The 14,994-nt window shown below is 53.2% G+C and overlaps 1 protein-coding gene across 1 annotated transcript in view; it reads left to right on the top strand.

Moving 5' to 3' along the window:
• The window catches only part of OSBPL2 (oxysterol binding protein like 2), a 36,452-nt gene extending 21,859 nt beyond the window's left edge, over positions 1 to 14,593 (top strand). The window contains exons 3-14 of the mRNA XM_018057588.1: positions 54 to 198; positions 2,177 to 2,252; positions 2,391 to 2,525; positions 3,074 to 3,171; positions 5,572 to 5,754; positions 7,291 to 7,398; positions 8,160 to 8,249; positions 9,616 to 9,739; positions 11,002 to 11,130; positions 12,354 to 12,477; positions 13,038 to 13,128; positions 13,368 to 14,593. Of these exons, the coding sequence (XP_017913077.1) occupies positions 54 to 198; positions 2,177 to 2,252; positions 2,391 to 2,525; positions 3,074 to 3,171; positions 5,572 to 5,754; positions 7,291 to 7,398; positions 8,160 to 8,249; positions 9,616 to 9,739; positions 11,002 to 11,130; positions 12,354 to 12,477; positions 13,038 to 13,128; positions 13,368 to 13,470 (1,406 nt within the window). The 3' untranslated portion in view covers positions 13,471 to 14,593. The remainder of the gene's footprint in view (positions 1 to 53; positions 199 to 2,176; positions 2,253 to 2,390; positions 2,526 to 3,073; positions 3,172 to 5,571; positions 5,755 to 7,290; positions 7,399 to 8,159; positions 8,250 to 9,615; positions 9,740 to 11,001; positions 11,131 to 12,353; positions 12,478 to 13,037; positions 13,129 to 13,367) is intronic.

Genomic DNA, 14,994 nt, shown 5'->3' with positions numbered 1-14,994 from the left:
AGAATCCTTAGAGGTGAAGTCCTGCCACATCATCCTCTGCTTGTCTCACACAGGCTTTGACTCTGATAACTCTTCCGGGGAATTTACAGAGGCGAATCAGAGACTCACTGGCGTGATTCATGTGGACACCAGCAAAAGTAATGGGATCGGAAAAGTTGGGGACGGGCCTCCTCAGGAGAATGGGATTCAGAAGCACAGGTAGGTTGTCCCGTGGGTACATCTTAGTGTCTCCCAGCACACCTGTACTCACTTGCCCCAGAAATGCTGTGGGTGCAAGTTGTGAGCTGAGAACCTGTCCAGCGTCACTGGGCAGATCGAGGGCCTGTTCAGCCAGCCTCTGGGTGGGCCCTACAGATCAGTGATGGTGATCAACTTGACTCCCGTCCATAAGCTGACGGGGCAGCTGTGCCTGCTCCGGGTTGCGGGACTGAGCTCCAGGGGGCCCTGGTGTTTGCACACAGCCTGCCCTCACTGTTACCAGAACGTCCTTCTGGCTTCATGCAGATCTGCCTGCATTCTCTTTCCACACACTGACCTCTGACCCTGAGAGTTTCTGAGGGTTGTTTGGTGCAGTGAAACCACATTCTGTTCTCTCTCCACCACCACTGGGTTCTCATGGGAGCAGACTCCAGTGACACTGACCTGAGTTCACCAACAGAAGGGAGGACTCAGGTGGGACAGACAGGAAGCAGGTGAGCCCCTGGGATGGTGGCAGTGGCCTCTGTCCACCCAGGGAGCCCACCTTCACCCCAGCCTCTGCCCTGTACTGGACCCAGCGGGACCCTGAGCTGCCAGAGCACCTCCTGCCTGCTCTCACGGCCTGAGCTCAGCCATCAGCTCCCCCCATCTCCCATCCCCTGAATCTGGCCCTGGTGCCGCACCCCCCCTTCCTCCCGTATCCGTCCCGCAGCCTGACTTGCTGGCCTCTGGAGACTTGTCTTGGATGCCTTCAGCTTTGCCAGTTCCTGTGTTCTGGCCTGTCCCTTCTACACTGGGCCTCCTGTGGGCACCTCCTCTGCCTGCTCCCTGCCCAGATTTCACTGTTTCTGGACAGGTCCCATCCTGTGCCTCCCCCTTCTTAGAGCTCCCAGGCGGTGGTCACACGGCCCTGAGTGAGGGTGCAACAGCCCTTCCTCTCTCCAGTGTGTTAGTTTGGGCCATGAACCTTAAGGGTCTCCTCTAAGGGTGACCCCTGTGCCTCCCTCTGGGGGCGGCCCCGCCCATGGTCAGAGGTCCCAGCCTCGTGGGGCCCTTGGCGCCCTGGCTTCTCCCTCGTTAGGGCTCCGTCTGCTCCGTGCCCGAGGCCCGGGCCTTCTTCTCCCCCATCTCGTTGGCTCCTGCCGTCACTCCTGTCTGTATGCAGGGCCATCCTTGGGCTTTGCCCACCCTCCTCGTGGCCCCTCACAGCCGGGGCCTGTCATGTCATGGCCACGCAGGACCTCAGGAAGGACAAGCACAGGCTTCAGAGCGGTTTAAGAGCTGGTTTCTTTTTTCTTTTTATTTATTTATTTATTTATTTTTACTTTATTTTACTTTACAATGCTGTATTGGTTTTGCCATACATTGACATGAATCCACCACAGGTGTACATGCCTTCCCAAACATGAACCCCCCTTCTGAGATGTTTTCTGAGTAGGACTCCTTCCTGTCTGACCTCTGTCCATGGTCCTGCAGCTGCTCCTGGCTGCTGGCGCCCGGCTGCCCTGGGGTGGGGGTGCGGTGACCTGACTCCCGAGCTCCATGGGGGAAGGTCATCTGTGTGGCTGTGATCATTTCCCAGGAGGCCCTCCAATATTCGGCACAGAAAGCTTTCTCTGGGCCTTCCACAGCAGTCTGGTCCTTTTTTCCTCCACTAGTGAGCCAGCATAGAGAAACACTAATGCTTGGAAAAAGTGAGGACTTCCCTGGTGGCTCAGACAGTAAAGTGTCTGCCTACAATGTGGGAGACCCGGGTTCAATCCCTGGGTCGGGAAGATCGCCTGGAGAAGGAAATGGCAACCCACTCCAATATTCTTGCCTGGAAAATCCCATGGACAGAGAAGCTTGGTGGGCTACAGTCCATGGGGTCGCAAAGAGTCGGGAAGGTGAAGGACAGGGGCCACTGAGCAGAGCTATCCATTGTAAGTGACTCTCACATTGTTGAAACACATGTGTTGCCCTGGTTGCTCCTCCGCAGGACATCTCTGCCTGCCCCAATGTTTACCAGAAGCGACTTCAGCGTGTGGAGCATATTGAAGAAGTGCATCGGCTTGGTAAGTTCAGAGAGCCAGAGGCCTCCACCATCTTGTCCGGCGCAGATGGCTGTGACTCCAAGAAGCGGTGCTTGGAGGAGGGGCGGGTGTGGGGAGAGCCTGCTGCTAATGGAGCGGGTCCTCTCCGGCCCCTCCTAGGAGCTGTCCAAGATCACGATGCCCATAGCCTTCAATGAGCCCCTGAGTTTCCTGCAGCGGATCACAGAGTACATGGAACATGTGTACCTAATTCACAGAGCCTCCCGCCAGCCCCAGTCCCTGGAAAGGATGCAGGTGGGTGGCAAGCTCACGTCGGGGGGCACCTGGCACTGTGCTTGGTTGCATGCAGACCATAACAGTTAAGAATGTGACTTACTCTGACTGGCCACATGGGGACAGGGACCTGGGCCCTCAGCAGTGGGGCATCTGGGAGCAGGGCCAGAGCAGCTCATATTGACTTTGGGGAGCTGTCCTGCCCAGTGGCCTAGGCGTTTGCCACAGGCACATTCTCCATGGGTGTCGTCTTGGCCTCCTGTCGGATGGGCCTGTAGGGCTGCAGGGGGGTGTGGGGCTGGCAGTTGGCCCCTCTTGGGTCCTTTTAGCACCACTGTCCCATGTGAGTGTGTGCACACATGTGTGATAGACGGCCTGCAGGGCAGGCCCCAACTGGGATGGGAGATGGCAGAGTTCCTGCTTTCTGTGGCTTTGAGGAAGTGGTGGCTGATAAACAGCATTTCCCCGGAAGTTCTGTGGTTTCACATGCGTTACCAGCGGGAGACTGAGAAGTCACCCCAAGCGCGTGTCTGGGTGCCACCCCCTCACTGGCTTGTGGTTGCTTCCAGTCTGTGGCGGCCTTTGCGGTTTCGGCTGTGGCTTCCCAGTGGGAGAGGACCGGCAAGCCCTTCAACCCGCTTCTGGGGGAGACGTATGAGCTCATCAGGTAAGCAGATGGGACCTTTGTGGTGTCTTGGGCACAGGACTCTGGTGACGGATGAGGAGGGTCCTTGTGCAGCATGGATGTCTCCAGTTGGCTGAATTGAGGGGCTCCTGTGGGTGGAAAAATTGTTCACTTTAGAGAGGTGTTGTGTTAATGGCATAACAGAACTCTCGTGAGAAACCGAGTTGAAAACCGAAGACTGCGTTAGGCTCAGGAATGGAGAGGCGATGGCCAGAACGTGTGGCTTAGGCTCAGGATCTAACCTACATGTCGTTTAGCTTAGGTTCAGGGACAGAGAGGGGATGGAGGGGTGGAGAGCTGCTGGGTGCTTGTGTGTGTGGGCATGTCTGCATGGCCTACTGTAATTTGCAGCATCTTTATAAAACAGTGGTGTATTGTGTGACTAATCTTGGATTCAAAGAACCACAGACTTCTGGCTGTAGTTCTTGGGTCCTTCTGTGCATGTGTTGTTAATGGTTGAGTCTTTCCAGTGGTGAGTAGATGATGCTGGGGTGTGGGGGTGCTAGGCGGCTGAGAACGGGCCCTTCAGACGTGTCAGAGTTTACAGTGTGTGCGGAGGTGTGCCTGTCAGCACTGCTTTCAGACCATCCGGGGAGGAGTTGTCATCTTAGTGATGCAGGCAGCCTGCACGTACATCTCTTCCCAGGTGGGGAGGCAGCATTCATGCCAGTTTCAGATTCCACCTTTTCTGGCTCGTCCTGGATGGCTCAGCAGCGGCCCCTCCGCGCACAGGGCCTGTGTGGGGGTCCTCCTGGGTTTTAGTGTGCTTTAGAGGCTGGCTGGCACTGGGTGCTGGAGGACCCCTTCTCCACATCTCATTTTCTTCGAGAAAGCCAGATGAGTTGGGAGAAAGCATGTTGTGTGCTGCCAGGGACCTTGTAAACGACAGGAGTGCAGCAGGTGGTCTGGGGCTGTGGCAAGTCACAGCAAGAGGGACCGTAAGGCACAGCCCTCTCCTTTGAGAAACAGGGAAGCTGAAGCCCAGGCAGGGGAAGGCTGGCCTGAGGGTCAGTCTCAGGGGGGCACTTGTATCTGGAATTGGTGTAGATGTTCCTTAGATATTCCTTTCGAGCAAGAGCTTCCTCCCTCTGGTCAGCATACTCTGGTCCAGTATTCGAGATTCTGCCCTTATGTAGCTGTTAGAGAGTTTTCGGCATTTGTGCATATTAAGAGCATCATTGAAATATCAGAAAAGAGAAATCAAAGGATAGTACATTAAGAGTCCAGACAACAGAAAGTAAGCAGGGGGATTAAAAGCATGCAAGCCCTCCAAGGTGCTGAATGTAGCAACAGCCCAGTGTCCGTCTCTTTCAGAGCATAGTTCAGGGCTGAACTAGCCTCACAGACTCGTAGGGAACACTAACACACTCTCTACACTCGTGTCAGGCTGCAACTTCTCAGTCACGCTTCCAGTGTCTGCTGCATGCCACGCGTGTGAGACAGCCATCTTCCTGTTTGGGCAATGTAACTAAACTGGCCACTCACCAGTATCGTTTTGTCCCTAGAGCTTGCTCATGGATAACTAAAAATAACACTTTCTGTTCTTAGACAAGTATTCATTTTGTAAATTACATACCTTGGTAGGCAACCTTTTAAAATCTAATTTTTCAACTTTCCTTCCTCTGTAATGATTGGAAATTCTGATTCCAGTTAAGTTAGTAATTATGTGGTTGAGCTTTTATAATTTTTAATGACTATAGCTGTAGGTGTATTCAGAGTTCTGGAACAATTAAAAACTGACATTTTTATTGAAAAAGAGAGTGTACTAAAAATCCTATTTCCTGGCCAGGAATATCTTGGGGCATAAGACATTTCATCACAAACATCCTGGGAGCCTTGAAAGGAGGCTGGACAGTCCTCCTCTGGGTTTACTGGGCAGTGGGTGTCCCTCGAGAATTCAGGTGACAGTTTACTGTCAGGCCTCTGAGTCGCTGGTCCTAAGAGCACAGGGGTGGGCAGGGCGTCAGGGCAGGAGGCCTCTCCGCACAGTTGCTTGTTTTGTGTGTAGATGATGGCCCCGGGGGCACTATGTGTGTGTGTGTGTGTGTGTGTGTGTGTGTGTGTGTGTGTGTGTGTGTGTGTGTGTGTGTGTGTGTGTGTGTGTGTGTGTGTGGTCAGCATTAGGCCAAGTGTGACATTGGAGAGCCGTGTTGAATGTTTCTGCCATGTGTGACAGCACGTGTGGTCCCCTTACCCCAGCACCCCTCCCAGATGTGGGGGTCAGGGGCTCTGTGGGTCCTCCACCCCACCTGCAGGTGCTGAGCTGTGGGTTTCCCTGGGGACGGGGGTGCGGGACCGACTTTATCGGCTTTGCTGTCACTCACAAGGTCCTTTGGCTGTCTCTCCCTCCCCTTCCTTTCTTTTCCTCATTTTTGCTTCCAGGGAAGACTTAGGGTTCAGATTCATATCCGAGCAGGTCAGCCATCACCCCCCGATCAGTGCTTTCTACTCGGAGGGCCTCCACCAGGACTTCCTATTTCATGGCTCCATCTATCCGAAGCTTAAGTTCTGGGGGAAGAGCGTGGAAGCAGAGCCCCGTGGCACCATCACACTGGAGCTGCTCAAGTGAGTGGGGAGCTGTGTGGTGCAGGGTTCGTGGTGTTCTGCCAGGCAGGCAGCCTTGCAGCTCAGGACCCTCCTCCAGGGAGCCTGGAGGCCTCGCTGGGGCGGTGGTTCCTGGGGCAGAGGGTGTGCTCCTTACAGGGTTGGGTTGGGTCCTGTTTTTTCTCCCCTGGTCTCTGCGGTTCAATCCCTGGTCGTGGTCGTCATCCCCTGCTGTGAGACAGCCCAGCTCAGAGCCTGAAATAGTCCTGTCTTCGCCTGGTGTTGGGGGTGATGTGGGGGCTCTGTTGGGGTTCTGTGCTGGTGCAGCTGGGGTGCGGGCTGGACGAACCCCTGAAGACAACCAGGCAGAGCCTCTGCTCCCGCACTCCCTTCCCTGGCCACTGGCGGAGGCCTGGGTTGCTTGCCAGCCCCCTGCTCTGCACAGCTGTACAGCCGGACACGGGCACCCCCCAGAGCTAGGGACCAAGGAGGGGTGCCCCAGGACAGACGTGTCCTTCATCACCTGACCTCAGAAGTGACCACAGCCTATGTGCTGGTCGAGGGTCTGAACTCCAGGAGGGGAGGAGAATGGAGGGTCCATCTTCAAGGATGTGTGCATACCTTTAAATCTATTTAAATCCAGACATGCCCAATCTGACGTTGATCAAAGACCCTCCAGGCAGAAACCGAGTCTCTAGCAGCCTCCTGGCACTGCAAACCCGTTGTGGATGGTCCAGGCCAAGGGACACAGCCGGCTCCCTGAAGCACGAGCCTCGCTGCCTGCAGCTCTGTGGGAGCTTTGTATGGCATTTGTGTTTCCTGTGAGCCCCACTTGGCCAGAGGACTATGGGCTCCCCAATCTCCATCCCAGACCCCTGCATCTCGGGGCAGACCAGGGCAGTGCCTCCTGGTCACCCGCTCTTGGCTTTTAGGGGCAGGGCACCGGGACCTGCAGAGTCGCAAGCCTTGTCCGTGAACGCTTTGGGTTCCCAGGACATTCAAGAAGTTCCCAGTGTTCCTCGTGAAATGCTTGTGCCCTAGGCTGGTTTTTGCCCTCAACTGTGGCTCTGACACAGCCTCCCTTGAGACATGGGTCTGGCCCTCCGCTCCCCGCCCGTTTGTGAGGTTTCTTTTCTCCTTGAGGAAGGCCACCTAGGGAGCAAGAGGCCTGACTGATGGGAAAGGCATTTGCACCCCAGGACCCACCCCGCCTCATATTGGCCCCAGAAGGCCAGGGCCCAGGCTCGCTAGGGACCTCGTGGTTCCCACAGGGCAGGGCGGGGATGGGTAGGGGGGCTGTTCTGTTGACAACTTCACAGGAAACCTCTTGGCTTTGTTGGAGCCTTTTATTGCTGATTAACTTGTCTCCACGTTTAAATAGAAAGCTTTGTTGATACTACAAAGGACATTTCAAATGAATGCTAAAGACGTAGCCACCGCTCGGGAGTTCAAAGCTGTGCTGTGCACTTCTGCAGCTTTCAGTCCATTATGGTGTGATTCTGTCTGGGGCTTGGCTTCTAGGGTCACGCGGTATCTCTGTTCTCTGGCGTATTTCAGACATAAGGAGGCATACACCTGGACCAACCCTACGTGCTGTGTCCACAACGTGATTATCGGCAAGCTCTGGATAGAGCAGTATGGGACAGTGGAGATTTTAAACCACAGGTAACAGGCCCAATGCTGAGATGCTGCGAGTCAGAGTGGCGATGGGGCACCCAGGGCACTGGCCACTGGCGTTCAGCTGTGTATTCATGCCGCCCTCAGCTCCCTAATGCCCTCCCTGGTCCCCAGTGCGCTCGGCTTCCGGACGGGCCATGCTGACTGTGAGACACCACCCGTGGTGCAGTTGGGTCTGATTCTGGCCAGCACTGGCCAAAGTCATCGTCAGTGCTCCGTGTTGTTATTTCTGTGTTTTTAGTCGCAATGGTTGATTTGGTTTGGAGTTCTAAACTACACTCAAGAATGGTGTGATTTTCTGGTGAAAGCAGTGGCCACTGTCCAGTCTGTCAGGCCTTATTCCTAGAAGTTCATGGCTGGTTTGCTTTGTTTTTTAACAGCTTTGTTAAGATATAATTTACATGTCATAAAATCCACCCATTTAAAGTAGACATGTAAATGACTTTTAGTAAATCTACCGAATTGTGTAACCATCAGCACCAGGCAGTACTCGAAGCTTTCTGTCCCCTGAAAAGGTCCCTGGGCCATCCATGCGGTCCTGATGCTGCCTCGCCCTGGGGAGCCCCTTGTACGAGCTCTTGCTTGCTCCCTTCTCTCCCCTGCTATCTCCCCATCTTCCCCTCACTCTGTCTCTCCCTCTCTATCTCCCCCTCCATCTCTCTCTCCTTCTCTCTTTCCCTACCCCCTTGATTCGCCTTTTCTGGACATTTCCCATCCACAACAGAAGCCTGTGTTTGTCTTCCCTGCAGGACTGGAGATAAGTGTGTGCTTCACTTTAAACCGTGTGGACTGTTTGGGAAAGAACTTCACAAAGTGGAGGGGTACATTCAAGACAAAAGGTAGATCCCCGCGCAGGTCAGGTCACAGGTCCCCAGTTCATGCATGCGTCTTCTGCAGAAGTCATGGTTTTAGAATCTGACCTCATGTTTCACTCTCTCTGCTGGGCTCAGTATGGTTGTCAGGCAAAACCCAAACACTCATTTACGGGCATCCTTTTCCACATGATTGTTTTGTTCCTGTCGGGAAATGTGGGACTTGTTCAAGTTTCTGTGAGCAGAGAAATGACCAGTAGTATTTTAACAAGTTTGGGGGATTCTTCTCCGCTTTGGGTTAGTTACGCTATGTGTTGGGTCTCAGTTTCTCTCTCTCTTTTTTTCCATCAAGTAACTTGGACCACATAACAGCCATAAGATTCCTTTCAGCTCCTAAAATATGTACATTTTCATGTAGAAATAGTCCTAGTGTAAAGCAGCGGGTGCTTTTGCTCTGTCCCACTCTGTTGGGTGGCAGATGTTCACCTGTTCAAATCCCTTAGACTTAGGACTCTGACCACTTCGCCCCTTGAAATCTTTTGGGACTTGGCATGTGGCTTCACAGGACAGCAGTCCTGTTAGGGGGATTGGCATTGACCAGCCCTGCGGAGTCAGCCCAGAGAGAGACCGCAGTCAGCTGGCTCACAGACATGGGCTGCAGCAGTGGACACCCACCTGCACCAGCCCAGCTCCTAGTTTCTGGTTTTCCATCCCAAATTGGACACACAGGACCGGCCATGTGTCCCCACCTGCCACCCTCCAGGCCCAACCTCTGAGGCACAGGTGCCCTCCCAGCATGGCCCTCGGCTGCCAGCACAGCCTTCCAGGAGCACATGGGCAACTCCCTGCTCACCCAGGAAGATGCAGGAAAGGAGAACAAGGCACAGCATGCGTTGTTCCTTGGGAATCAGGCAGAGCGCCCTCCCTGGAGGCTGTGGGCGGACAGCGATGGGGGTCTGACTCCAGGTTATGGAGCTGAAGAGGCAGCGGCAGCTGTATGTGCGGAGGGTTGTTTATAGGACATATAGAGAAGGGGCTGCAGGACACGCGGTACTTAAAGATGTAGTGTATTTTAAAAATGACAATCAGGCTCACAGGGTATTACGTTACACACTTGTTCTCACCCCATCTGCCTCCCGCAGCCCTTCAGGTTCCTGTACCCTTGTTTTCTCTTTCCTGCTTTGGCAAAGGAGTGTGAAGAGTTAGTCTGAAAGCTGTGAGTGGCGATACTGAAATGGAACTTTCTGTCTGCATGTTTGTACCAGCAGTATCCTAGGGTTTACAAGAAGACTGATGATGAGGATTGATTCTGGGTCAAGTTAGGGTGCTGCATGTTTAGATGAATGGTTAATGATCACTGTTACTTGCTTTTAAAAATTCCTTTTCCCTCCAGCAAAAAGAAGCTCTTCATGATCTATGGCAAGTGGACGGAGTGCTTGTGGGGCATAGACCCTGTCGCGTACGAGTCCTTCAGGAAGCAGGAGAGAAGAGGGGACTCCCTGCGGAAGACGAAACCGGTACGGGGCTGCCGTGGGGAAGTCCCCAGCGAGGGTGAGGGGGCCTGGCTGGGCAGTGCCTTTATGGTCCAGCTGGAGGGGATGGATTACAGAATCTGTCTCTCAGAGCGAGGGTGCTCATCCGCCTGATTCTGGATGGCCGGGCGCTGGGGTACCTCTACCCACCCCCCTACCTGGCAGAATCAGAGGGTGCCTCCATTTCCTTCTGGATATTTCTTGATACCTCTCCTGTCCCTGCACCTTGTTAGCTGAGACCCAGTAGACGAGCAAGTGGATGTCCTTTCTACATTTCTGGTTCTGAGTTCCAGGTGATAAAACCCAAGAATGATCATCTTAAGACTAGTTCTTCTTGAGTCTAAAACTAGCGGCAATAGTTCAAAAGAAGCGTCATGTTTTTCTAGATGATAAATTAGAATGTACCAAACCTGAGGTGTTCAATATCTGTTTCACAGAATATTCAACTTCTGCTGAGATTGTTATTATTTCTTGTTTTGTTTTTGACCAAGCCACGAGGCATGTGGCATCTGGGAACTCAGTTCCCTGACCAGGGGTCACACCTGTGCCCCCTATAGGGGAAGCTCAGAGTCTTAGCCACTGGACTGCCTGGGACGTCCCTGTTGGTTTTTATATTGTAATATTTCACAGGTGCTATTAGACATCTTTTCTAAAATTACTCCTTTAAACTAAAAAAAAAAAAAAAAAGTAAAGTTCCATTTGAAGACCATAGAGCAGATGTTAAATCTGTTTGCTGACATGTTTCGTACGTTTGCTTGCCTGTGTTGCCCCTCGGGGTGGCATCCCAAGGAGGGAGCATTTCATGGGGGTGCAGACCGCTGCCATGTGTCTTCACTTAGCTTCTGGCGCCACACCGCATAACCTGCAGGCAGGGAAGACTGCCAGGCTGTGCTTGTTGTAATTAAGTATCTCCCTGACAGCTAACTGAAAGCCACTCTTCTTCTCCAGGTCCCACTGCTTTTGAAAAGGAAGTAGCAGTTGTACTTTTCTATTGAGATGTGACCCCAAGCGAGGGCTTAGTTTAGAGACGCTGAGACACCCTGAAGTCACCACTCGCGCAGAAGGGCAGCGTGGGGGGAGAGGACCACTTGGGGGCGCCCTTGGCTGCCTGAGAAGGTGCTGTCCCATCCAGTCATGCTCAGGAGGCCACACAGGCCCTCCTACCAGGAGCGTGGTGCCTGCTGCCCTCTCGGGGGCTTGGGAGGGTCTGCCAGGGCTCCGGGGGCAGTGGGTGCTGTGTCTTTCAGGACGACGGCCCCGAGAAGGCTGATGGCGATGTGGTGGACACTGTGCCCGAGTCTCAGGAAACGGTGCAGGTCATTCCAGGCAGCAAGCTACTCTGGAGAGTCAATACCCGGCCCCCCAACTCCGCTCAGGTCTGTGCCTCCGGCCCTAGCCAGGCTCCCAGTCATCCTGTCACCCTCAGGGCTCCCTGCCCTCTGACCCCTATGACCCCCACCCATCAGCACTCAGCTCAGGCATCCACACACACCCCAGGACCTGGTTACACTGAGAACCCTGTGTCTACACCAGCTGTGTCTGACCGAAAGGATTTCCAAACCGGTTTTGAGAGAATTTATCTGACTTGTCAATTTCAATCCTTAAATGCATTTTGATATTTGTTTTGGAAAACTGCACTTATAATTTTGTTACCTATGATAAAATTGAAAATTGTGCTTATAATTTTGTTACCTGTGGTAAAATTATTATATTATGTACAGTAATGTTTATATAAAATAATTATAAATACATAGTAAATTTCATTTTAATATATTATAAAATTTATATTATTTATATGTAAAATATATATACAGTATACCATAGATTTTTAAAAATTTTTTGTCACCTCCTTTAAGCAAAGCCACAGCCTGTGCAAAATAAACAAACATTCAGCGATAAATAGATTATCTCAGCACAGCCACTACTGCAGTTTCAGTGGAATACAAATTATAAGATAATAGAGAAAAAGCTTCTGTTTAAAAATCATATACACACACACACACAGTAAAAACTAGAAATCACACTCATTTCTTTGGTTCAGTGAACATTTACTGGGTTGGAGTAGGTGGGTCCAGGTCCCCGGGAGTAGAGCCTGAGGACAGATGGGCAAGGACCCCAGCCCCACACAGCAGAGTGACTGGTCTGATGGGCTGGATGTGGGCCTCCTGGGGACACGGGTACATGGAGCAAGGACTAGGGAGCTAGGGCCATTGGCCGTAAGGCCGCATTTGGGCCGGGGAGCAGCCAGGGTCCAATCTCCTCTCTTACTGTGCATGACATGGGGACCTGTGGGGTCATTTGAAGGACCAGGGGCCCCTCCAGCCACTTGTGGACATAGGCTTCAGGGCCAGAGCAGAAGCGGCTGGAGGGAGGCAAGTCCCCAGGTCTGGGTATCAGGAGGCAGCAGACCCCACCACAGAGGGGTTGAGGTAGAGATTCCTCTAGGACCCCTGGGGCATGAGGAGACAGACGTACAGGTCAGATGTCACAGTGAGAATCTGGGTGCCTCCTGTAGGGGTGGAGAGGATGAGCCCCCGAGGAGACCCAGGCAAGTGTGGAAAAAAGTATTTATAGTAACGCCTCTGTGCCTGCCCCGCAGATGTACAACTTCACTAGCTTCACAGTGAGTCTCAATGAACTGGAGACGGGCATGGAGAAGATCCTGGCCCCCACCGACTGCCGGCTACGCCCCGACATCCGTGGCATGGAGAACGGCAACATGGGTGCGTGTTCGCATCGGGGGCTGACTGGGCGCCCAGCCCTGGCCACACAGGTGGTGCGGGGAAGGAACATATCCTTGTTAACTGAACACACGTCACATCTTCTCGGCGTGCTTCTCAAACCGTCTGTAGGGAAGAGTTGTAAAGCCTCTAGTTTGCTGCAGGCCACTTCTTTTATAAATAAAATAAGATTAAGTTACTAGAAAAATGAAATGAAAGAGAATATATACAAAATATTATACAAGTCCCCACTTTTCTTACTAGGTTGAATAGACAGTAAGGTTACATTTCAGAAGTTGTTATTTGGAAGTCTCTGGTGTGGAGGGTCCCCCCCAGTGCCTGTCCTACCCCACAGCCCCTCTGTGGGCTGCTGGCTGCCCTGGGGTCTGGGCCTGGCCATGGGCTTGGGTCTGGCTTCCCACACACTTACTGCCTGTGGTTCCCTGTGTGTGACTTCCCCCCTGGGGTTGGGTGGGGGATGTGTGGGGGGTCCTTCACCCACTTTCTCAGCCTCACCTCTGCCTGTCGCCCTGGTCCCTGACCTGCCCCGTGCTTGCACCTAGATCTGGCAAGCCAGGAGAAGGAGCGGCTGGAGGAGAAGCAGAGGGAGGCCCGGAGGGAGCGGGCCCGGGAGGAGGCTGAGTGGCAGACGCGGTGAGGCACCCAGCGGCCACGGGGATGGGGCGGGGGAGACACAGACCCACCCACCTGGGGGCAGTAAGGAGGGTCTGCAGGCCCTCCTGGGGCTGAGCGGAAGCTACCCCGTGTCCCACGAGATGGCGGCTTGCAGCCTGGGCTGCACGTGAGATGACATGCACGGTGGCGATGCTGACTGGAGGGGCCATGATCCCAAGTGGAGAACCGGCCTCCTGACCGCCTGCTCTGTGTCACAGGTGGTTTCACCGAGGCAGTAACCCCTACACTGGGACCCCCGACTGGCTGTACGCGGGGGGCTACTTCGAGCGGGATTTCTCAGGCTGCCCCGACATCTACTGAGAGGCCGGACCGGCCCCCAGACCCGGAGACCTGGAGGCTGGACTCCGTCAAGCGGCTGCTCTGAGCTTCCGCCACGGCAGAAACCAGCTTTTCTCATGACTGTTCATGGAGATCGTACCGTCCCTGGTTGAGGATTTAATTCTAATTAACTTTTGATTGCCAAACATTTTACTACTGTTGCAGCCTCTTCATAAAACTTCCCTTGGGATCATCATGTTTCCATTAAGGTTTGGGAAGGAACAGTCTTTACAGTTCCCTTTATGTGACAGGACGAGCTGGGCTGGTGTAGAGTACAGCACCCTCTTCATTACAAAAAGTTATAAATAAAGGAAGTAATGGGAAGGGTCCATATTCCTCTTCGTGATGCAGTGGCAAAGGGTTTCTGAAAGTATTTTAAATCTGAACCAGTAACAGGAAAAGATGGATCTTGAGAAAAGTGCCACCAGGAGCCTTATACAGGCCAGGAATTGCTTTCTAGATCACAGTTACACAGAAGTGGAGGTTTTCAAAGCAGTCGATTGAATGAAATGAAAAGTTGTCAGAGTTTGTATTTTTTATCAATTTTCAATAATGTAAAGATTACTTTGAAAATATTTAAGTTCAAACTACTTGAATAATACTTTGCTGAAGAGCAAGATAGGCATTAATCACCACTTGACACTGTCCAAAATGAAGCATTGCCATGACAACGAGGGTGGCAAGAAACTCTGACCAGTAGTTCCCAGATGGCTCCTAACCCTCTGGTCCCTGGGGCCCCCCTCGCTGCAGGCCACGACCTCACACAGAGTGAGTCCCGCACGCACGGCAGTCGACCTGTCCCTGCAGCACTCGTGTTCCTGTCCTGCATGTGTGGCCCGCCTCGGGGGTGTCCTCGCCGCTGTGCGTGTCCGCCTCTGCACACATCTACACCCTGTGACTGTTTACTTTCTGTAGAGATGCCAACACCACTGGCCGTGGCAGAGCTCTTTGAATCGAAGACAATCTGCCGTGTGCACGCGTGCACGAGCGCATGCGTGCACACACACGCAGCTGTACACAGTGTGGGTTCTCAGCAAGAGGGTGTCGGCATTGTGTGTCCTGGCTTCAAAACCACATTTGTAATTAAAACACTTTTAAAAGTGAACCCTTGTTCTGAAGGCTTGATTCTGTAGCTTTGGACTCTGGAGGCATGATGCCACGGTCGAGTTCCAGGGCATCTGCCTGGCGGGACCCAAGCTGGGTCCCTGGAACGTGCAGAGGCCCCCAGACCACACGGAGGCCCCAGGCACGTGTGGTGTCAGGTTCCGCAGAGAGGAGGTGCTGACACACCTGGTCATTAGCATCAGGAGCCCTGTGCCCCTGGTGGGGGCCAGCAACTGAAACAGACCGCTCCTCTGGGGAATGTAAGGTTGGGGGACCCGGGGCACGTTTAGAGTGGTGGTGTTGAGGGCAGTTTGACAGCTTTCACGGATTGTCCTGTTTCTCACCACTCCGGTAATTTGCTGCAAGGTTTGCATCTCTGAGGACTTCCCTGCAGGCCCAGAT

This window comes from Capra hircus, chromosome 13, assembly GCF_001704415.2.
Source record: "Capra hircus breed San Clemente chromosome 13, ASM170441v1, whole genome shotgun sequence".
In the NCBI taxonomy this organism is placed as follows: Eukaryota; Metazoa; Chordata; class Mammalia; order Artiodactyla; family Bovidae; genus Capra; species Capra hircus.
The sequence above is the reverse complement of the archived record's forward strand: the minus strand, read 5'-3'. Positions and strand labels throughout refer to the sequence as shown.